Below are 23189 nucleotides of genomic sequence, written 5' to 3'. Positions count from 1 at the left end.
AGGCAGAAAGAAAACACATTTTAAAAAGGATGGAAATATTAAGTGTCATTTTCTGAATATCTAAGAGAAATTCAAACCACTTTAACAAAGGTCATACCTCACCTTATGATTATGTTACTATTAAAAACATGGAAACTATGCACCTTAAGTTTGTCATCTTTCGCAAAGTGACATTTAAGTGCAACATTGATTTGAAACTGCTCATTTCAGTATTGCAGTGAAATTAAGAAGGAAAACAAATACACAGCTCACAAAAGTCACAACTTTATTGCACCTTCATAGTAACCTACCTGGATAGAGCCACTGTTTTACTATGAAATGTCTGTTCCCTGCTCAGAAAAAACTGGTGCGGAATACAGAACCATCGATGCAAACGTGTAGGCCGTCGGTCCACACCGGTTAGCGTCCCCACGATTTGATGTCTGACAAACACGTCGTATGAAAACTAGGCTCTCTTTTACAGTACTGACACACTACAGTGACATTAGGAAGGCCTTGCGTGAGAACAGACAACGATTTGCAGAGTAATTCTCAGGTAAACATCCACCAACCGATCAGAGTATCTGAAGCACATTAAAGATTTGTGTCTTTTTCTCTTTAAATGATACATTTAACATTAAATTCTATATTTGTTTTCAAAGCCAATTCAAGGTAACATCTCTAGAATGAAAAGAACTGCAAATCTTTACAGAAGGGAGATGGGTAGCACAACAAGGACTGTACATTCTTTTACACTGGTGAAGCGTTAATGTTGTGTTGCGTCCTGTGGTTCCCCCACCTGAATTACTTGGTATAAAACAGTTTCTACAAGATGTACAGGATGACACGTGTGATCGGAGATCACAGCTATGACACTTGTGATCAGAGATGACAGCGGGAGACTGGGATGGCTGGGTTCCTGAGTCTCAGCCCAGTAGCTAAATAACCGGCATGAACGTCAGAAAATTGCATAGAGATACAGGGGGGACATAATTTAGCATGTGATCGCTATGAATGTGCATCTGAGGCGGCAGCCTAGTTTGTCGATTTTCACTGACAGACACAGGCAAAATGTGGTCCTTAAACAAGTAATTTGACGTGGGCCCCATACACACAAGTGGCTGAAGACGGTGGGCTGCAACAACCCCAACCTGATGGTCCACATGCAGGGGTGGTGGAATGACGTGACAAGGCTGTAATGTATCCAATAAGACCCGCAACGCATGAGAGCTGTAGCAGCTAGCTGCAGTTAGCTGAGCCTATGAAACACTGAAGGGAGAGTCACATGACCAGAGGATGAGCTCACCTGTGTAGAATGTCAATGAGCTATAGCAGGAATGGTCAATGACCTGTTACCGGCAAGAAACTTTGACATAAGTATAAATGTCACACAAAATTGACGCTCCAGCCCCCCCTTAACGCCGGTTTGATCTGTGTGTAAGAGGCTACAGACACTGCAAAATAAGGTGACGCTGATTAAAGGCGTAAAGGAAATTTAAACAGGTTAAAATGATAAATTCGAGCAAATCTCAGGCTAATTTCAAAAGAAGGGTAAAAAATTTAAAATAAAAAGGTCACTTTGTTTGCAAATACATCTGCAGGAGAGCTGTATTTGACTTCAGTCTGACAGAAATAGACTAATTAATTTGATAAATACGCATGCAGAGAAAAGTCTGGTGTTACTGTGGTCTCTGGATTATAAAAGGGGTTATTAGTGACCGAAGCCTTGCAGATAAAATGCTTTTAAAACCGAAACCGTGGGGTTACGGTCAGACTGCTTCAGGGACATTTGAAAGATCCATATTTTTGTTAAATTAGGAAAGGTGCTGAGGTTTGTACACAGTTCTGTCATTGTATTTGATTAGACCTCAGCAGCAAACTCAGCGCCGTATTCCAAACACCCGTTTCCCTCCCGGCATTACGGACCACTTGTTCCTCCTGTCCTGGACCTTCTGGAAGATGTTGCTGCCTCTCCACCTTTCTTTTTTGTAGCTTTTTATCTTCTTCACCTGTCCATTCAAAGGAAAATGAGCTCAGTGGAAGAGTGACAACAGACCCCAATTTCGAGAGATTTTAAAGAAAATTACCTTTCCTCTGTCGAACTCTTCATCCCACTCATCGATCACAGTGTCACTCTTGGCGTTAATGGCATCTTCGATGGCATCTTTGCTAACAGCAGAGACCTCCCCATCCCAACTGAGGACTGGACCACAGATAAAACCATTAAAAGCTGTGTTTAACTGGTCAACGTGTGCAGACAGTGTGTCCGTGTCTCACTGTTGGCTCCGTAGGCCTTATCCGAGGAGTTCCTGAGCAGCTCTTCCACGACGACGCTGGTCTTTTGCCCATCCCAGGTCACGGGAGCAGCACGAGGGAGGGTCTCTCCTGCTTTGCTCTCTCCAGTCTGGCCGCGTTTGTAGCCGTCTTTCACTTGGCTGTCCCACATGACCACCGTGGCTATGAATGAAAGACATTGATTAACTTTGGCATCGCCTTCAGTCTAATTACCAACGCGACGCAGCTCTCGCGCACCTTTGCCATGTTTACTTTCTTTTCCGTTGGCGGTGGCATTTTTTTTGGTAGAGGGTTCTTCTGTATCAGCATCACCGTTGTGCCCATCGGAGCCTCGCCGGCTCTCCTCCTCTTTTAGCCGCCTCTTCTTCTTTTTCAACTTCTTTTTCAAAACTGCCGCGTCACTCTGATCGACAGGAGCCTTCGTCTCAGGAACCCTAAATAAATGGAGAACCTTATTAAAATCACTCACACTTGCATTAATTCTTGGCAAAAAAAAAAAAAAAATTGACCTCAGAGTGTTCCAAAAACCCAGAGATGAATTCAAGTTATTAATTTTGATCCAATCTGACTCCCCCCCCAAAAAACTCTGAGTCTGGAGCAGCTTTAATCTGTTTCTTTGAAGATATGGAGAATGTGTGTAGCAGTGAAGAGATACGGAGAGCAGAGTCTAAACCCACGTTTCTGAAGCAGAAAGCGCTGAAGTGTCCAGCAGTGCCTCCATCTTCTTTTTCTTCTTCTTTCTCTTCTTTACCTTTTCAGAATCGCTCTGCGGCTCCGTCCTGGCAGCCAACTGAGACTTTGGTCCGGGCTGTTCCGTGTCTGAACGCACGGTCAGACTCCAGATGCCACCGTGACACCAATCTTCCTCTTGGCTCACCGCATCCAGGTGAGACGGGACGCATCCCCTCTCCATCGCGTTCTCCTCGTTTTCCCTCTTTCGTTTCTTCTTCCTCTTCTTCTTCCTTTGATCGTTACCAGAATCCACCTGCGGCTCCGTTGCAGCTGAAACGAGAGGCTCCGCGCCATCCTGCTCCTCGGAGTGCTGTCTCTTCTTCTTCCTCCTCCTCTTCTTGCTTTGGTTAAACTGCAGAGCTGCTGTGCTGCTGAGGTCGGGCTCTTCCTTCCAGGAGCCGAGGTTGCCGGAAGACTTGGGGCTCTTTAGTTTGGCGGTGTGCCCATTGGTTAAAGGGGAAATGCATGCGTTTGGTTTTTGCTGAGTGGACAGAAGGGGCTGTTTGTGAAGACTCGGCTGTCTGAAGGATCCGTTTGATGCCTGAACTTTAGGTGAAGGTAATGGATCAGCTCTGAAAACAACGAAGCACATTGGAAGTCAGTCACGTTCACCCCGTCACCAGCGCTGGGTAACGATAAATGTAGAAATCCATACCTGTGAGGGCGAGTGGGGGAGACAAAGGTGAGAAGGTCAAGGTGAGTTTGATGTGTTGGGTCACGGGACGGCTGGCGCGGAAAAGGGGGCGGAGCATCAATGCTGCTCGGACTCCGACTGCGAGCCTGCAGTTATCGACATAAATAAAAACTTGGTGGTCTAAAGAAAATAGTCATGAATGTGACCAAAAAATGAGGAAGATATAAAAAGAGGTGGCAAGAAAAGATGGAGGGGGGGGCAAGAGGCAAAAGTATGGCAGAGAAGAATTAGAAATGGTTAGAAAAAAAGGACAAATCAAAGGAAAAGGAGACAAAGTACTAACATGGTTGATTAGACAGGTAGGCTGCAGAAATACAGTAACACACAGCAGAGGTCAGTAAGACTGAATGATATGGCTGCTGACCGTCACCTTCTTAGCAGACAGGGCCAGTTTCTTGGCGGGGGGAGGGGACATAGTGCTCGTGGCTTCAGCCGTGATGTTGTTGAGGGCCGGGGGCTTGATCTTCGGCTTCTGTTCCTCGGCGCTCTGAGAACGCTCCAAGCTCTTGGCTGGGGATGGCAGGCCGTTGGCGCCTTTGCGCGGCGTGGAGGGAGTCTGTCCCACCGGGGCGCTTTTGGTGCCGATGGAGTCCTGTTGGAACGGAGAAGGCCACAGGTGTGAGGTGGCTACAGATCGGGTAAGAGCTTTGTAACTGTGGCTGTCTGATGTGGGCTGGACTCAAACCTTTGATTCTGTGGTGTCCGCACAGGAAGAGTCGGACAAGGACTTGTTTGAGGTAGATGCCACCATGCCCCTGCCCTCGCCACCTTGCTTTTTATCTCCTTCCGTCTTGCCGATGCCGTTGTTGGAGGGGGTCGGAGTGGTGCTGCGGGACTGCGCCTGGCTCTGGGGAGAGGGCTTCTTCAGTTTTTTGAAGGGTTCCTCGATAACCGTGGGTCCACTTGGGGGCTTCGGGGAGCTGCTGGAGGACGACGTCCAGTTGGAAAGTCTGGGCTGCTGCTGAGAGCTCAGACCATTTCTGGAAACAGGCAGACCCAGACCTCCATCCATGGACTGGATCTTACGCAGCTGTGCGGGCTCAAGTTTCTGAGATGGAGATCAGCATATTTAATACTTGAATCGAGCACTCGGTCAGTCCTCATTTTGGGATTTGGCGTCCACCTTTGTAACTTGCGGTGAAGAGAGAGGCCCGCTCAGGTTGGTTCTCTTTATCTGGTCGGACGACAGGCTGTTCTTCCCAGGATGCAACACCCCCTGCTTGGTGGTCAGACCGTCAGCATTCTTTTTGGTTTCAGGGATCCTTTAATGAAAAGAATCCAGCTTATTTAATGATACATGCAGGGCAGAACCTGCCACACCAGCCCGACCTTACCTCAGGTAGAAAAGTACATAAGCCTGCTGGTTCAGCACCACTTTGATGTTACTGGAGTGTACCAGAGAATCGTTCATTTGGTACCATTGTCCGTTACTTGCCTGAAAAGAATTGTGAATAATTCTGTAATTTAACAGAGGAAGACATTTATTATCTGCGCTTTCTAAATCGGAACTTAATCCTGAGCGGGGCAGTGGATGTTGATTAAAACTCCTAAAAGTATCCCTCCGACCTCGACCAGATGAAGGTTGCAGAGATCCATTATATTCTGGCCCTCGGGCAGCATCTCAATTCATCTTTTCCCTATTTTTTTTTTTTTTTTTACAATATGACCTTAAAGTTTCCCGAACTCGCAAGAAACTTCAAAAGTGTTTCTCTCAGCGGCCTCCAAACCAACTCGACTCACCTTGACATAGCAGTAATAGTGGCCGGCGTGGCAGCTGTAGCCTGAGTGCACCAGAACAGCATAGAGGCCATACATTACAGGGTCGCCTGAGCTTTGAGACATGTAGGGTCGGATATTCAGGAATTCTGGGTAGCCCACATCCTAAAAACACCCGACAGAATCGTTAGGTTTTTGAAAAATGAGGTGGGGCACTAAAAAACAAATGGAGAATGCTGTTAACCTTTGTTATTTTGCCTCCGCTGAAGTTAGCGAACCTCTTCAGCGAGACCGTCAGGACATTAGAGGTCCGGTGGACTGTGAAACGTTTGGTTGCCGGCACTTTCTTTTTGCACCTGAGAGGCAGGGAAAAAGACGTTTAACCTTGAATGATTTGCAGCATGAATTGATTTATATGCAGGATTCCTGCCATGAAAAGAAAGTCGCTGCTCACTTGGCACACATGTAGGCGTTCTCTCCACTCAGCACGTCCGGTTTCACAAACAGTTCCAAGGCTCGCACAATGTTTGCTGCTTGCTGTCGCACAAAAGATGGAAACAACAATCACATTACAAGTAGAATTTCCCCAGAAAAATGAAGTCTGGTCCTGAGGAACGCACCCGAATCTCCACAGCGATGTCCAGGTACGGGTCGTAGGTGTCTGACACGCTTTTGCAAATGGAGCACTTCACTGAAAGACGAGAGTAAAAGCGAGGTAATAAAGGCAAGATCGTGCTCAAAAAGCCGCAGTCTGGTCAGCAGAAAAATCACAGTTATCACACAGATTATAACCTAAGGCACAAAACTGGCAGCTTCGGTGCTTTTTCTTTAATTTCTCTACGACACTGTGAGAAGTTTGTGGTTCATCTTTGCTGATGGGGCACATTCAGTGAAAGTGCAGGTCAGAACGAGGCGGACCGTTCCAGAACACACAGTACTGTAGTGAACAGCTGAGCGGAAAAAGCAGCATCAGTGATTATGTGTGATCTGGGGAACTGCAAGTAGGGCTAAGCTAGAAACACTAATGGGCTAAAGGTGTAGAATTGTAACAGGACTGTTCAGATGGATTATTTCAGATAATTCACTGGAACAGGAGCATTGGTACCTCTGGACCTGAGGTACCCTCCGAAGATCTGGTGAACCAGGGTCGTGGCTTGAGTCTGCCTGTCGAGCCTGCAGTGGAGAACACGTTAACGAGAAGGTTACGATTAACGAGGAATGCATTTAAAATAATAACACAATTTGAAGCCTTACTTGGGGTAGCCACTGAGGCACGCCTTCTGCATGGCGTCGATGGTGTACCGCAAAAACTCGTGGGCGTCCTCTTGGCTCCCAAAGCGAAAATGTCTCGCAATTTCTGCAGAAGGCAAAATGCATTCTCATTCAACACCTGCTAGCAGGACCCAAAAAATAGATTCAGCTTGAACAGGACATAAAGGTGAAGAAGGAAACTTCTTCAGCTCCTACAGCGTTGGTCCGACCTTACATAACTCAAAGAAACAGTGATCTCATACAAAGCCAACAGTGAGACCTCATCCCACTGACGTCTCACCTGTTTCCAAGTGGGACCAGGAGAAAAAGCTCTTATTTGGTCAGGGTTTGCCCGGTATTATATCACAAAATTATGAGTCAACCCTAAATGGACAAAGGACTTATTAAGAGGACTTACGGCATATGACGAAGGCAACGTCTCCAGACAGGAAAGGACACTGCTTTGTTTATTATGCGAGACCCAGCTAAAATCTTTCCTGATCAGATGAAAATATGGCCCAAATATTTTGTGCTAATGCTGCTCTGTTCAGTCTGCAGTCACAAGGTGACAGAGGACGCTGGGATGGGGAGGGGCTTCAAAAAAAAGGAAGAAAAAAAAGGCGCAGGACAGAAAATGTGATTGCAGCAGCGCGTAAGGACAAAACAGGCAGGTAGAGGAGGACGGACGGCTCTTGTGAGACTGGCGTGTCAGAAACTCGCACCTTAGAGTTCGTTCACAGCCTGCAGCACCGCTGCTGTTAGTCCATGTCACATGGGACAGGAAGGGCTTCAGTTTATGTCATATTAGCGTCACAAAACATGTAAAAGTGCCATACTGAAGTTTCTCACCATTCTTAGAGTTTTAGAATCTGTTCATTACTAAAGATCCTTCTCCTGATTTAATTATCCATCACTGAATAAAGAAAACATATTGTCAACACTGTCACAAAGAAAATGGGAGGCCAACATCTCATCTTCTCACTGAAAATATACATCAAAGCGCACGAATGTTGTAATCCAGCTGGTCTAAATGCACACGATTCACTCACTTGACAGATGCAGATGATCATCCCCGCCTCCAGTATTACTTACTTTTCAGATCTCGGATGAAAGACACGGGCTTGATGGCGTTTCCTGTGTTGGCGAAGGCTTGAATGATGTGGTTCTGCATCACGCAAATCATACAGAAGCCAGACTGGTGACCTGGAATGCAAATGGGGAAACCAAACAAATAGGAAAAAACATAAAGCAGAACACTTTTTTTTCCTTGAACACATTGCATCAACGTGCGAGAGAAGCTCACTTCCTGTAAACTCTGGCTTGTTGCAGCAGAAAAACAAACACAAATGCTAAAGTCAGTTCAAATGTTGTCCATTTTCACAGGAAATTACAAAATGGATTAATTCATGGCAACATATACAGTTATTATAAGTGAAAATAATTTAAATAAATTCAGCGAGTTTATGTACAATTCTGATGATTTAGTGTAGCTAAAGCCAGGTTTTTCCAAAGCCCCCTGCTGGTGGGCTACAGCAATGTCTAACCTACTAAAGGCAAATGTCTTTTTCGATGACCAATATCAATCTGGATGATTCTTCAAGCCTTGCGTTTAGTGCATCGGGGTCTGTTTCGCACTCTGAACAGGAGCTAAAGCCGAGCAGCTGTTTCAGCTCCAGCATTTCTCCTCCAGCTGCTTCCACATATAGTATGTTCTACTGTGACGTGGAGCGGCACGTGTGCACACTCAACAACGGCAGCTGGGATTCTAGTCATGAATTAAAACGTGAGTGTTTAAAGTGTTTTGATGAAGAAGCTGGTGGTGGTCCACTGGAGTACTCACAGGTCCGACTGTGCTCCTTTGACAGAAGGTAGTTGGCCAGCGGAGGGGTGTAGGTGAGACACTGTACTGTAGAGTTGAGGAAGCACGTGTTCCCGAGGTTATGGAGGCCGGCTCCCACCCTGTACACACGCTCCCATTTCAGGGTAAGTTTGTTCCCTGGAAACAGCATCTTCTGAGGGGCAGGGATGCCATCACTCTGACCCCCAACCACATTTTCTGAGACTTAAAGACAGAAACAATTCTGATGAGATTAGGCTTTAAAGATGGTGATCTATTATCTTTTTGAAGATTGATTGAACACAAACCTTGCCTCTTTATCTGGACAGGCTCAGCAGGCTTCTGGCAGGTCGCACCTTCATTCCTGGGATTGAGAATCACATACTTGTTCTTCAGGCTGTCCAGCTGGTAGGAGAAACCCTTGCTGGCTGGCTCAAACTCTATCTTCTGCAAAAGGACCTTCTTGGCAGAGGAAGCCAGCAGTTTGTTGAGGTCACCCTCATCGCTGGTTTCCTTTCGACCGGGTTTTAAGGCCTCCTTGAGTTTATCGACTATCGGCATCGTTGGAACATCACTGAGGAGAAAGTGACAATACGAATGAGTTTGTTCAGAATAAACCATTCAAAACATTTGCACTGGTCTCAAGCTGGGAAGTGAAAATCCAATCCTCGGGGGCCAGATTCGAGCCGGGATTTCCATCATACATACCTGGGGTTCCTCCCTTCACTAGAGAAAGCAGTTTCTGCTTGGTAGGGCAAAAAATCTGGCTTGATTCTACCCTTGAGGACTGGATTTGCACCTCCTGGTCTAAAGTCTTCTAAACCCTTTCAACGGCTGGAAAATCAACGTAAAAATAAGTGAAAATAAAACATAAACCTACAGTGGGATTACATTTTCAAGTTTCCCTCCACTAATAATTCAAGGAGAGCTTCTTGGACCACCTGACCTCACTCCACAACAGATACAAGGACAGAACGCACCTCAGGTGCCAAGTGGGGCACGACAGCATTCCCCCACAGTTATGCAATAGGTTACACGTTTGTACTATAACAACAGCCGCCAGGTCGAACGCTTACTCATTTGGTGATGTCACGGCAAAGGTTCCTAACAGAGAGGATTTGGTTGTCTGTGCTGTATTTCAAACTTTTTTGTAATTTACCAATATTCAATCATTTGGACTGATGCTCCATGCAAAAAGGCCATCGTTAAAAAAAACAAAAACATAACGTCTACATTAGAGTGCACCAGCGAATACACCAGGGGCATGTGGAGGGCCATGAGACCGCTACCCATCAGAATGGGCAGTGACGTAAAGAGGGAAGAAGGGCTGAACATGCACTGTATGCACAAGGACACGCTGACCTTCACGTGCGGCTGATACCGAGCGGGAATGATGCAGCTCGCCTTAAAATGAGCCTTCATAAAGCCTCTCTACCTAAAAGGCTTTGAGTGGTATTCTAGGATTTAGACGCTCCTTGCTCTGCCTACACGAGCTGAACCATTTCAGCTAATGCATGCACGGTTATTCACAATTATCTTTTAAAATCAGTTTCTTGATGTAGGTTTGTTCGTATTGGATAAATCATATAGAAATCAGAATAAGAAATTAAATTACTATAAACATGCCATGCTGGGAGCAGGAAAATGGATGTGCAAGGCGAGAGCTGAGTCTTTCCATCACAATAATATTTTATTTGAATAATTATATTTGCTTTTATGCACAGACTGCAGGAAAAATATCATGAAATAATTTTTCTATAATATATTAGAGTGTTTTGACATTCACGTGCAATCAACACACAGGACAAAAATAAATGCATTTAATTATCTTGTTCTCCATGTCTGTAAAACAAAAATGACAATTTATTTCAATGGAAAAATAAATGGAGCCTGTACAGGTAGACGTCTAGAAAAATATAAGCAATAGCAAAAGATTGATCATATGGCAGGTCCATTTTCATCTACCTATAGTTAAAGATTTTTAAATCAACACACTGACAAATACCACTTAATGAGGCAATTAGTCTTAGTCCAAATATTACTTCTGCTGTCAAGTTTTGTTTTGACATTTTTTTCCAAAAACTTAACACTAATATTTACACAGTAGTCATAATAGTAAGATTAATAATAATGGTAATAATAATAATAATGTGTAGAATAGTTATATAAATATATAGCTAATGCTGATTCTACTTTTGATTTTTATTTAGTAATGTAATTATTAACCGTGCTCATATTAATAGCACTAATTCTAGTCGAAGGTCGGACTTTTTAACGGTTTCCTGAAGGCACCACAGACATTTGTCACTTCTAAAATCTCTCCCGCGCTGAGGTTTTAACAGACAACGCGAACGGCGTTTTACTCTTGTATAAATTAAAGTTGTAAAGAAGGTGCTTTACCTACCTATGTGCCCCAGCTGTGGTGCAGCCAGTCATCATCGCTTCCATGCTAAGTTGCTACATCTGCCAGTAACCGATAATATCGAGCTGAACGAAATCACGCTCGGAGGTGAGCGCAAAAGCGATTAATTCGAGACATTTACCCAAAGATTAGTGAAAGGATTCCGACTGTCCGCTGCGTTATTCTGTTTCGTAACGTGTCACAGGAACCGAATTAGCCAGGGAGCTAACTTAACGTGGCGAGAGCTGAAATGTGGGTTAGCATATGAGCGGAGAGACGGCTAGCACCTACCTCCCTTCACCTTGTCTGCTCGTACTGCAGCAACACGATACACGTACCGGGTTTTGATTAGCACGTACGTTACTGTGGCTTTTAAGGTCTTACCTTTTGTTCAATTGTCCGAAAAAACTGACAGTAGAGGGGGTCCTCTTCCTCAGCTACAGCCGCTAGATCTGGTATCTTCGCCCATGCTGCATTATCAAAGGGCGGGGACAACTGTGACTGACGGAAACGAAAGACCAATCAGAGGACGCGCTGCGGCGGAGCTGAAAAACCAATCGGCCAATCAGAGCTGGAGCTGACGTCGGGCTGACGTCAGAGCTGCACGTGACTTCCAGCCAGCGCTGTTTACCAGCGCCGCAAAGTGTGATGAAGAACGCTAAAGGTTTCAACGCAAGCACAACGACGTTTTCGACAACCCGACCGCTCTTTCCAGTCACCTTTCGCGTGCGTCTGTAAAACAGCTCGAATGGAGATAAAACATGACTCATTTTACAGAAGGTTTGCAGTAAATCATTAATCAGTCCCTGCTGAGCTTTGACGTTTCTGGAGCGAAAGCTGCACATTTGGTTCTTCTCAACAGGAACACATTTCCCCCACTGGGCGGGAGCAGAGAGCTGCCAGGGTAATAAAGCTATTATGTGAGATTAATCACATAAACAGTAACTTTAAAAAAAGAATGAAACAGGCCCATGGTGTGAGTCATGCTTCTGCACCAGTCACATGCAACGCTTGGTGTAACCTGTATTTTTGTGATCATATCTACCAAACCAGCTATTAAACTACAAAAACCCATACTTGATTTTCAGTTTAATCCCGCCTGATTACTGCCCTGGGATTCTCATGGATGGCATTTAGGATTTTGTGTTTCCTGTGGTTCTGTTTGCACATTGACTTTGTTCCAACCCCCACGCCACTGTCATTAAATCTATATTGACAAAACATAAGTGCAATTAAAGGTTTACGCGCTCACTGGAACAGAAAAACGATGACCAGCACTTCAAAAGATGGTTTGACATTTATTATAACAGTCAAATGTACAGTATTGCTTCACTTCAACATGCATGCAAAAATCACCTCAAATGTCTTATGTGAAACCAGCACAAGACATCAGCTTCATATGGAAAACCTTTATACATGCTTCATAATCATTAAATTATTTTTAAAAAAAACAGTGGAGTGATGACTGGTTACATACTGTTTTTCACTGACTGCACCAAAGGAGGTCAGACAGTTCGCAATTAGGCTTTAAGAAAAAAAATTAATACCCAAACTGTTGTTTTGATACAATATCTAGATAGTTACCTTCTTAAATAACATAAGCTGACACAGAAGCAATACAGTAAAAAGGAATCTAATAAAAACGTACAAAACTGGAGGATTCAATCCTCATTTTCCATCAGAGATAAACACGATTGCCGTGACAGTTGTTTTCAAAGTGCGTTCTTGTCGTTTAAGGATGACATAAATAATTAGCAGACACGCTAATTTTGCTAATTTCAGCCGAGTTTGTCAATCAGGAACAAAGTAGAGGAAACGTTTTACATATCCGAACCAAGAAAGAATCCAAGGAGCAAGAACAAGGTTGGAAGGAAGGTCTGAAAGAAGAAGTGAGATTGAAGTCTGACAAACATCCCTTTATTAAATCGGAGAGAAGTGGTTTGTGACGAAGTGCTGTGGATTTATGAGTACAAGAGGTTGAAAGTGCTGGATTCATTAAAGCGTTGGGTAAAAACAAAACACACACACAAAAACACACCAGGAGTCCCGCAAATAAAAATGCAGCAACACTTTTTTCACACCCACCACTCAGCGCGTGCTTTGCGGATACGCTGACAAGTAAAAAAAAGTGTTTTCTGGTATCTTGGAAGGTTGGACAGTGGCGCGGTTAGGGATCTTCGATGTCCATGAAGTCCTTTTTGGGTGGTGCCGCCCCTCTGTACCAGGCACACGAGTCGTCGCTCCTCTTGATGCAGGCGAAGTGTTGGGCCTGCTGTCCGTACACGGCTTTCTCCATCACCCAGTCCGTCCACAGGCACTCCGAGGGGCCGCTGATCAGGCAGGGGATGGAGGTGCAGCGAGTGATCTGAGGACCAGAGAAACGCATCAGTGAGCGCATGCGGCGCCAAACGTTTGAAACCAGCGCCCGGTCCGCCGCTCTACCTTGCAGTCGCAGCCCATTTCATAGCGCTGGGTCAGGCTCTTCTTCTGGGTGGCGGTGGTGGACTCCCAGAGGTCGATATAGTCGCACAGGGTGACGTGCATCGTGCCGTCGGCCTTCAGTTTGCCTGCAGCGGGACGAGAATGCGCAGAGGTGAGGGGAGAACGGTGGCGAGGGGGGTGATTACCGGTTACCGGGGAGCGGACCCACCTGTGATGAGGTACTCCTTTCCGTTAGCCTGCAGAGACACCCCGCACACGGCAGAGGTGGGGGCCGTGTAGATGGCATCGATGTCTCTGTTGGGACCCTTGAACATCTGTTAAAAAAAAACAAACAGGAGGGAACGTTCAGATCCGTGCTGGAATCAACATTGCGGTGAGACGAGGGGCTTCACTCCAACCGACCTTCATCTGCTTGATGCCGAACTTGATCTGTTTGACGGGGTTCCCGTAGATGTCGTTGCCGACCTCCACCTCCTGCCGATCCACCAACTTGGCCCTGATAACTGCAAAGACACAACAAGGAAGACCCAGATGTTTACGCCGCTCACACTCGAGGTTGTTTTGGTGAAAGCCGGATCCGGCCTCATCTGTGTTTGATCGGAGCGCCGCCCGGGTTTGGCACGCCGGCGTCGGCTGCGGCTTGAATGGGAGGAGCGCGCGCGTGCCAGGTGCTGCGAGCGTCTCATCAGCTGCAATCAGAGGCAGGAATGCGAGCCGCTTCCTGCTCGGAAGGAAGCCAGTCAGCAAATCTTTAAAAAAGAGGAATTTGAATTTTCCTCCCGAACGCCGAGGCCTCTCTGCCAGCCTGTCGGAGGCTTCCGCGCCGTCCTGACCTCTGAAGTTCCCAGAATCGGAGAAAGAGGAACAAAACACCAGCTCCAGTGGAAAAATATAAGTGTTGCCAATTAGATGAGCCACCGAATCTAAGGGTGCAGATTGAAATCAAAAGGCATGACTCAGCGCTTTCGCCGTCATGTGAATCCAGCCGCTGCACTTATCGCAGGCCAGCTGAAGCAGGAATACACGGAATAAAGGTTTGCACACTCGCATTTCTTTCAAAGGCGAGCTTTTAAGTGGAGGAGACTAGCGCTAATGCTAACCAGATGTGGTCTTGCTTTCTCAAAGTGGTAGCTACTGAATTCCTCACTACCCTGCCTACTCATCAGAAACCATCGGGCCATTTCGCTTACTTTAAAGCCATGAAGGCACAAAGCTGCGAGCCATATGTGCCCTAATTCGATGACAATGCTGTCTTCAAAAAACATCTCCTTTTAAGGATCTAAAGAGTCCACCCTTTTTTTGGGGGGGGAAGGAAAAACAGGAGGGAAGGAGAGCGTGTGGACAGAAAGAACAAGAAGTGCAGATGTAGCGCTGGGCGAGGGGTGTCCTCAGAGATATACTGTTACAAAGATGACAGAGAGGGAGGAATTAGTCTGCAGCCAGGAAACCGTTCCAGATCCTGAGCCGTGCACTTTCCCAGCAGAGGGCTGTGCGAACGCTAAAAGGCAAGATTTACAACGGGATTTACAACAGACTGGAGGGAGGTGATTTGGTCGAGTTTGCACAATCGCACACAGATGTTGCTGCTGTAAAGTAGGGCAGGTGAACGTGTCTTAAACCCTCTCAGGGGTTCTGAGCGCTTCCCGTCGCTACGCCCTCGTTCTGCAGCAGACAGATGTTTACGACCTTTCAACGTCTCCTCGTTTCAGGAGAGAAGCTACCCAATTTAGCAGCTGCTCAAACGATAAACACATTATTTTGCATGTAGCCTTGTGGTCCCGGAAGCGCCTTAGAACACAAAGAGACCCGCAACATGTAATTGTGGGGCCCTCGCATCCTCGGGAGCTCAAGCCCAAATTCGCACTGACGCCTCAGAGCTGATCCTCTCCAGGGACGGGGATCGGGTTACCTTGGCGTCCCTAAAACAATCAGAATAAATGAGCGCGTACGTTAGCCTGAGGGGCTGTGTCTCATGACATGAGCTCTGGCTCGGGTGGACACACAGAAGAGGGGAGGAATGTTTACTCCAGCACTTTTGAATATGAGAGAAAACACACGTCTGTTCAGGTGAGCCTCGCTCTCTGCAGCTCTGAGTAATTTTCCACGTCAGCTCCAGACCCCCGAAATCACGCTTTCACCTAAAAAGCACGTCTGACTGGAGGTTGGGAGCTAAAACAAGAAGGTATTCACAACACTGATGACGAAGACCCCTCGTGACACTGCTGTGTGTCAGCCGACAGGAGGGAAAGTTAAGTTTTCAACTGCACTGCGACTGTGCGGCGTGAGGGCGGAGCCACAGCTGATGATGACCTTAAGGCTGAACGTAGCATTTAGCTCCAACACCCATTCATTTTCTACACAGCGGCAGGCCAATAACACCAGGAGTCTGGAGAGACGTGCAGCTGAAATCACGACAACTACAGTCTTTGAACGCCTCGTATTCTGCTTCACTTTAAACACTCCTGGAGTCTGTTGAGCTGAGCGATAGATTATGTCAGAAAGATGCAAATATCAGACAGAAATATCACACAAATGGCACAATAAAGATTTTAGGTAGCTGTGAGCACCCCAGATATGACCCTTGTGTCATATATTCCAACTAATTTAATCAGGCTTGTGGTGCCATTTATGGTCATTTTAGCATTCCATGTTCTCACTTTCCTGCGTTTTTGTGACTCCAATTACAACTGTATTCGCTTTAAACCAATCGATCATATCAATTCCAAAATAACCCCACAGGAAACTCAAGCGGAAACTTCCCTCAGAGCAAACTTTGCAGGATAACAATGCGGTTTTCTTCATCCTCCAGAGAGGCGTCTTTGAATAAGCCTGCTTCTGTGTGTTGGCCACACACTCGGCCAGCTCACAGCCGAGAAAAGGGGGAAAAAAGGGCCTTGAGCAAACCCAAGGTTAAACCTCTGCACAAGCTGGTCACTGTTAAGACCTGTGATGCTCGAATTACTGCAACAAGCCCTGTTTCATAGTGACTAAAGCAGGAGGGGTCTGCATCTGTGGGGTCTCAGAGGATCAAAAATAAAGAGCAAATGGAGTTATGTTATTTAAATGGGGGGGAGGGAAATTTTGACTTAAAGAGAGGCAGAAAAGTTGCTTCAGAGAAAGCCCAAATTCTAATGAAGGGACATATTGTGATTCGCTCCCAGAAGAAAGAAGAAAAGAGAGGAGGGAAGTGGAAAGAAAGTCGGAGACAGAAAATTCCATCCTCCTCCCTCTTGTAAACACGCAGCTGGCCAACCTTTCCCGCATTCTCAGCATTTACAGCCGGGATTCTCTCCGTCTCGCCCGGTTCTGCCAACTTACCGACGTCTGAGTTGCAGAAGGCCTGCTGAGGATGCGCCGGGGAGCAGCTGCAGGCTTCCGCCGTCTCCTCCGCCCGCCACACGAGCAGCAGCGCCAGCGTGAGGAAGCAACTTCTGACCGTCCGAGACATCTTCCGCAAACAGAAAAACCGCGCTGGATATCGCCAAAAAAAAATAAAAAATAGAGGAAATGAGGCCGTGCGGTCCTTGAAAGCTCGTCCTAAACTTCAGCACTTGTTAGAGATGCAGAGAGGGTGAGATGGAGATCATTCCTGCTGGAGCTCTGCAGCCGGGAGCTGCTTTTATCCTCCCGGTCTGGCTCCTCCCCCTCAGCGTGGCCACTGGAACCCGTCCGCTCATTTCTCTCATCATCTTGTGTAACAACTCGATGACAGCATGAAGCAAATCCCCAGAATACTCAACTTCCCTAAAAGCTACCAGCCTGACCCCCGCCCGACCTCTGTTGCCCCACGTCTGTTGTTGATTTGGGGTCATCTTGGCTGCTAAAGCAGAAATCCTTGAGGGAAGTTCAAAGCCAGGGGCCCAGTGAGCTGCTCTGGCCCCAGATTGGTGCAGGAAGGGTTGGAGCTACTGACACTGACTGAAAACACACAAATGACGGACAATAAGATGGTTTTGGGAGGGAAAACAATGGCTACTTATTGGCCAAATGTTGCCAGGGCAACAGACAAAGTCATCACCTGCACCGCCAAACGTGTGTACCTGAGGTTTTCTCTTTTCTCTTGGATTCTATTTTTTGTTTTTTCCTCAATTTCTTGGTTGAAAATCGAAGCCAGCATCACCGGGGCCTGTGCAAAGACCCCTGAACCGAGACGGCCCAGCGTTTCTCACCTTGCAGGGGGCCCGAAAATAAACGCACATCAACTTAAATGAGTTTGCAAATGTTTCCAAAGGGGGAAAAAAACAAAACACACACACAAATTGTGGCAAACTGGACGTCTGTTTTTAGCATTTTTGGCTGTGAGTTAGTGCCATGTGGAACTCGGCCCCTGTCTGTCTGGCTCCGTGTGTTGTGCTCAAACCAAAACACGGCTCAGTCGTGTTGCAGGAAACACAACAGCAGCTCCGGTTTAGGGTTTAACGTGCGTTAATGAGCGGTGATCCAACCGTGCTGCGGTTAATTCGGGAGACTTTCGTGTGCCCGGAACAATTAAAAGCGTATTTGTTACTGATGAAAATACTGACAAAGAATGAGGGCGTGGTGCAGCGGAGGGAGGTGACATCATCCACTAAAACTTAATGGATTCAATCTGGCTGCTGCTCCCCCGACCTGAGCTCCACAAACACCCCCCCCCCCCCCCCCCCCCAGCTAAACACTACACTAAAGTTGAATTCTTCACCCATTTGCACTGTGATAAAGCCTCTTTTGTTCCAAACGTCACCGTTTCGACGACGTTACGGGAAACCGGGGGTGTCAGCACTCATCCGGAACGGAACGTGCGGAAGGCCGCGAGGTGGTCGATGATAAAGAGGTCGTGACTGGCGAAAAAGAGAGAGTGGGAGCAGATCCACTCTTGCTGCGACCGCCTCGCTGGCTGACATCATATTTGGCCCCCGACTGTCGGCTTTCTGGCTACCCCGGCAAATATTTCCCCTCTTTTCCGTAGCTGGGCATTTTTTGCGCGGTTGCTTTTCCACAAGTCTCTGTTACTCGATTAGCGGAGAAAGAAAAACAGGCCCGAGAGGGAAAATAGAACAACCGATTCAGCGCCCGGCGCTGCGAGCGGCAACAGCCGGACAGAGGAAAATTCCCAAACCGTGAGGAATTTTGCACAAACAGGGTGACGGAGAGCAAGTCACCGCACACCCAGATGTTGGGCGTAGGGCAGAGGAAGTGACACAACCTGGGCGCCCCGCGTTCCCACGCCTGAACGGGACGGTTCGGGTTTTGGGTATTTCTCATCATCATCTTCAGAACTGGGCTCCAATCAGAATCCTGGCCTGGACATTTGGTTTCCATTTGTTAAAAGAGGGGATCTGTCAAGGAATCACAGATGTGTGCTTAAATGGCTCTGGAAAAGGCCTCGACCTCCGTCGACTTAATGACAGTCTTCCAGAAATACTCCTCAAAGGAAGTACCTGGGCAAACACAAAGAGGGTTCTGGGAACTGGTGGGCGAACCCCCCCCCCCCCACCCCCGTTACCCTCACATGCGACCCCAGCACCACAGAGCATTTCAATTATCCGCCTCCTCTTTGTTCCGCTGTGTTTTCTTTTGTTCCTTCTTGTGAAGACAAAGTGAATCAGCCTCAGTAGGAAAAACATCTGTCCGAGAGAAAAGACCTCTGGGTCATGTGGTCCGGGCGGTTACTCACCATGAGTGTGCCGTTGCCATGTTAGGCGGATCAATTACTCTAAATCGTGCAGGGACTTTCACTTTTACGTAAGAGGAATGCCGATCGAACGCGCGTATGTGTAGCACCGTCATTTCCTATATAGGATGACTAATATGACAGCATCTTTTAAATGGAATAAAATGTCTTTGGCTGTCGTAATTGGTGCAAGTGCGTAGTTTAGAGGAATTCTCCAGCAGGATGCTATTTAAAGGCTACCGCAGCTGAAAGACCATTTAATTGGCAGCAATTTACTTTTTCGGCTCATCTTCGACCGTTCAAAGCGCTCTACGCCGCACGTCTGCACTCGCGGCGGCGTTATTAGCTAGGCGGCCCGGGGGATCAAACCGATGACCTGTGTCACAGGAGGAGCTGCTACACCAACCGAGTTCTTATTCAACGTAGGAAAGCGATTATATCTCTGCGTCCGTGTGAGTTCGGACATTGCAAGAATTCGTTGGAAGGTCGGAGGCTGAGCTGCACGGAGGTCACCCAAGTCATCGACGCGCCGTTCCTGTTTTCACTTCGCAAGTTGCAACACGGACTTCACTCAACCGTCAATTGCGGTTAAAGTCACTAAGGTGACACTAGTGACCTTTATCTAAAACTTTCCAAATGTTTCTGTTCATTTCCTCCTCATATGTGGACACATGGACAACAATGGGGTCAAAGTTTAAAGGTTTCATTGTGAATATTTGATCAGGACGCCGCGGTTTGAAACCAATGTCCTTTTGAAAAACAGAACACTGGAAATAGGTAGAAACACAATGTGCAACAGATTAGACACAAATACTAAACATGAATGGGATCTGACTTTAAAAAAAGTTCAGAAAGTTCAAAATCTTTGAACTTTGAAATAATTCAAACTTTTACCAATATTTGTTGAAGTTTGATGCAAATTCTTCTCCTCCCTTTCTTGATTTACTGCCAAAAATTGAACAAAGTCACTAAAAGTTGGTAAAGGAGAGCTGCAACACAAGGCTAAATGCCGCAACACTATTGTGCTGTTGCGTATTCGGTTCGTAGGAAGAAATTTAGGACGTTTCTTCACAGGAATCCTGGAATATCCAATTCATTATCCATGAGGAAAATTCCAAACTGACCGAGCCAGGTATGACTAAGGAGATCTGATGATGCAACCAAAGCAGACGGCTATATCACACAGTAAAATATGCGTGCCCGGTTATGAAACATCCCATATCCTTCTGGTAAATAGTTTGTGCTCACAGCTTGATAAGGGATTACCTGTGACTGAATCACCGTGGAAACGCTGCATTACATTCCAAGACTGTTTGCAAGACTAGCATGACAGTGCGCACGGAGGAGTCGTCAAACCTGAACCTGTGATTATCTTAGTGGTCATGTTTTGTGTCGCGACTGAGTCACGGTTTCATGTGCGGCCGCGCTAACAAGCGTGGACGTGCCCGCACAGCGGCAAACGCAGGCTGAAAACACACCAGATGGGAAACGCTTGTGATTCACCGAGACCAAAAACGGTGACAAAAACCTTTCCACACATCCATCTGGTGAGGTAACGAGCTGGCGTTGACCGGTAACACCAACGCCGTCATTAGCGTTGGCAGAAACGTGACGAGAACCAAAACCTGGAGAGATGGGGGAGCAAAGCAGGGCGTCGTCGACAAACGTGAGCACAAACCAGCCAAATATTCGAATCGAGGGTAGAATTTGGACTTAAGGGTGGAGCAGGAGGGTCGGTTCCAGGTTTGGGACGTTGCTTGTTGCTGCCCATTGGTCCAACAACTGTCACACATAACCTAAGCTGCTCCTTGGATGGATGGATGGATGGGTGGATGGATGGATGGATGGATGGATGGATGGATGGATGGGTGGATGGGTGGATGGATGGATGGATCTTTAAATATTTTTTCCATAGAAAGAAATGCAACAGTAAATAGTAAAGGGTAAAAATCAGTTTATTTATCAATCACAGTTATAGATGATTCAATCAGCAGATAATCAATGGTGATCAATTGATGAGAGCATCAGACATACTGTGGTCTCACAACGAACTGGAAGGTGTACTGGTCACCGGGACAGGGGTAAGAGACCACATAGGTCCCGTTCACTTTGACAGGAGACACATCGTTCTTGAAGTCCTGCACCTGAGCGACGTAGCTGCCGCGGCACATCAGCAGGAGACGGTTACGGAAGCTGACCTTGTCCTGGAAGACCGACCTCTGAGCCCTCAGCCTCGCCATGGGGAGCGAATCGCAGACCAGACCTTCGTTAGAACAGTCCTGCTGCGTCTGCAAGATGTTTGCCCTCCATTGGACTTTGTCTTTCTGGAAGATCAGGCTGTTGTGGACGGGTGTTTCCAGCGACGCCGCTAAGGTGTAGCTGCTGACACCGAACGACGTGCGGGAGGGATTTAGTCGACTGTATCTGCCATAAGATTCCCTCCTGATGGGAGGGGCGAAGTAGACTGGTTGTTGATCTTTGCTAGGGTCGAGCACAGTGCTCCACGGCCCACCAGTGTAGATCCTGGACTGGTAGTCGGCGTCCTCTTTGTTGAACGCTGGACTTGCCTGGATCTTGCTGAACAGAAGAACGTTGAACTGCAACGCTTTCAGCATCTTCTCCTGATAAAGGCCCCTGTGAGCGCTGTAGAGAGGAGAGCTGCTCTCCAGGTCGTGCAGCCTCTCGGCAGGGATCATGGGGAAGCGAACGTGACTCAACAGCTTAGCTTGCGTCTCCAGTGTGGTGGAGTTGCCCTGATCCGTGATCCAGCTCTCCACAGACTGGAGCACGAAATACTCATCCGGCGCCACCAGGTCGGCGCGAAGCAGAAGAGATTTGAGGAGCTGGACGGAGAGTTGAGTCCAAGCCGGGGACGTGGTCAGATTGTGGTAGTTCCAGGCCAGGTAGCGTAGGCAGTTCTCCTGGAGGAGGAGGTCTCCCGTCTCTGTGGCGTAGTCGTAAAGAGACAACTGGACTTTAAAGGAGCGGTCCTCGGGCAGGACTTCAGTGAAAAGTCGGCCCGCGTCCTCCATCAGCCGCTTCGCCCCAAAGTGAGAGGCCATCCAGTGGATGCACCGCAAGGAGGAGGTGGTCACGTTCACCTCGCGGGTATACAGGTACCTGTCGGGAGCCAGATCACAGGACATTCACGCGGGTTTTTCTTTGAATCCCACATGAATCAGTGAAAATCTACCTGATGAAGGTGGTGAAATGTTGCAGGCACGGGCGGCTGATACTGATGGTGATGCTCTCGGCCCCCTTTGACACGTTGAAGGGCCGGAAAGGCAACAGGATCACTTTGTGTGCGCAGATGGTCTGACTGACCGTCTCCGAGGAGTCCTCAGTCCGGGCCACGATCAGGAAATCACAGGCGTCCGCGCTGTCGAAGATTCGGCCCATCGCCTCGGAGAGACCGCTGCTGTGGTCCAACGAGTGAGTGGAGTCGCCTGTGGAACCTGGAACCACAAACGAGCTTTGGAGGAGAAGGCTCAGGTTTGAGTCGACATGGTGAGCATGCTCCTTCCAAGAGCTGCACTACTGCCCTCTGCTGGTGCGCAGAGGGTACTTCCGCAGCGGATTTGGCTCCGACATCACGCCAGCTTGGTCTCATAATCACAAACTGCTCCCATTTACTCATCCGAGTTCCACAGAACCCTCTACAAAGCATCTATCTCCACCATCTGACGATGCCAACCAGTCTGCTGCACACAGACACCGTCACATAGAAGTTTACTTCACCCCATTACTGTAATGCGGGCAACATGATTCATCGTCCCGGGCAACATGAGCTGTTTAACACTTACTGAACGCGTCCAATTTGACGGCACCTGCGACCCGGAGAAGCAGCAGAAGCCAGATGAGGCAGATGTTCTGTGGTGTGAGCATTCTGGGGAGAAAGAAGGGGCAACATGCTGAGGCCGTGTAGAACTGACCCAGTAAACCAGCAAAACCAATCTAGACATTGAGAGACTCAATACATGAATGCAGAAAACGAGCATTACCTTCTAGTTTTATAGCGCCGGGGTCCAGAAATGAGCCCGGTTCGGGTTTTGCTCCTTTATAAAACCCTGCTGAAAATGTGGGTGGGCCGTGGAACTCAATTCTCTTTTCTAGCTGCTCTTCCAGAGTTTCGTTTCACTCTAAAACGAAATATGCTGATGTTTACCGTTGCACAACTGCAGCTCCAGCCCCG

At 47.3% G+C, this 23189-nt stretch overlaps 3 protein-coding genes across 5 annotated transcripts; all 3 read right to left on the bottom strand.

Moving 5' to 3' along the window:
- Positions 1 to 243: 243 nt before the first annotated feature.
- Positions 244 to 11427, bottom strand: usp36 (ubiquitin specific peptidase 36). Of its 3 annotated transcripts, none has more exons than XM_029836112.1 (20): positions 11290 to 11427; positions 8813 to 9078; positions 8508 to 8729; positions 7760 to 7870; positions 6671 to 6773; positions 6522 to 6589; positions 6037 to 6107; positions 5871 to 5953; positions 5661 to 5772; positions 5441 to 5581; positions 5035 to 5135; positions 4824 to 4962; positions 4386 to 4748; positions 4065 to 4292; positions 3662 to 3786; positions 2952 to 3578; positions 2512 to 2708; positions 2257 to 2436; positions 2067 to 2182; positions 244 to 1988 (listed from the first exon to the last, which is right to left on the bottom strand). In XM_029836112.1, the coding sequence occupies exons 2-20, from the start codon at positions 9063 to 9065 to the stop codon at positions 1860 to 1862; spliced, it is 3369 nt and encodes a 1122-aa protein (XP_029691972.1). In that variant the 5' UTR covers positions 9066 to 9078; positions 11290 to 11427; the 3' UTR covers positions 244 to 1859. The 3 variants fall into 3 exon arrangements, with proteins under 3 accessions (XP_029691972.1, XP_011602306.2, XP_029691973.1); XM_011604004.2 differs by having other exon boundaries at positions 4071 to 4292; XM_029836113.1 differs by lacking the exons at positions 8508 to 8729; positions 8813 to 9078; positions 11290 to 11427 and adding an exon at positions 7517 to 7580.
- Positions 11428 to 12809: 1382 nt separating this feature from the next.
- timp-2b (tissue inhibitor of metalloproteinase-2b) lies at positions 12810 to 16859 on the bottom strand. The gene is given in 5 exon segments (NM_001037952.1): positions 12810 to 13270; positions 13348 to 13472; positions 13556 to 13661; positions 13750 to 13850; positions 16666 to 16859. Coding segments are annotated over 5 exon segments (660 nt in total). The 5' UTR covers positions 16796 to 16859; the 3' UTR covers positions 12810 to 13072.
- Positions 16860 to 20931: 4072 nt separating this feature from the next.
- LOC101064756 (galectin-3-binding protein A-like) lies at positions 20932 to 23132 on the bottom strand. The gene is made up of 4 exons (XM_003964684.3): positions 22999 to 23132; positions 22801 to 22883; positions 22191 to 22452; positions 20932 to 22117 (listed from the first exon to the last, which is right to left on the bottom strand). Exons 2-4 carry the CDS (start codon positions 22880 to 22882, stop codon positions 21022 to 21024), a joined length of 1440 nt encoding a protein of 479 aa, XP_003964733.1. The 5' UTR covers position 22883; positions 22999 to 23132; the 3' UTR covers positions 20932 to 21021.
- Between the last annotated feature and the right edge of the window lie 57 nt (positions 23133 to 23189).

The sequence above is a fragment of the Takifugu rubripes genome, chromosome 5, assembly GCF_901000725.2.
Source record: "Takifugu rubripes chromosome 5, fTakRub1.2, whole genome shotgun sequence".
Lineage (NCBI taxonomy): Eukaryota > Metazoa > Chordata > Actinopteri > Tetraodontiformes > Tetraodontidae > Takifugu > Takifugu rubripes.
The sequence above is the reverse complement of the archived record's forward strand: the minus strand, read 5'-3'. Positions and strand labels throughout refer to the sequence as shown.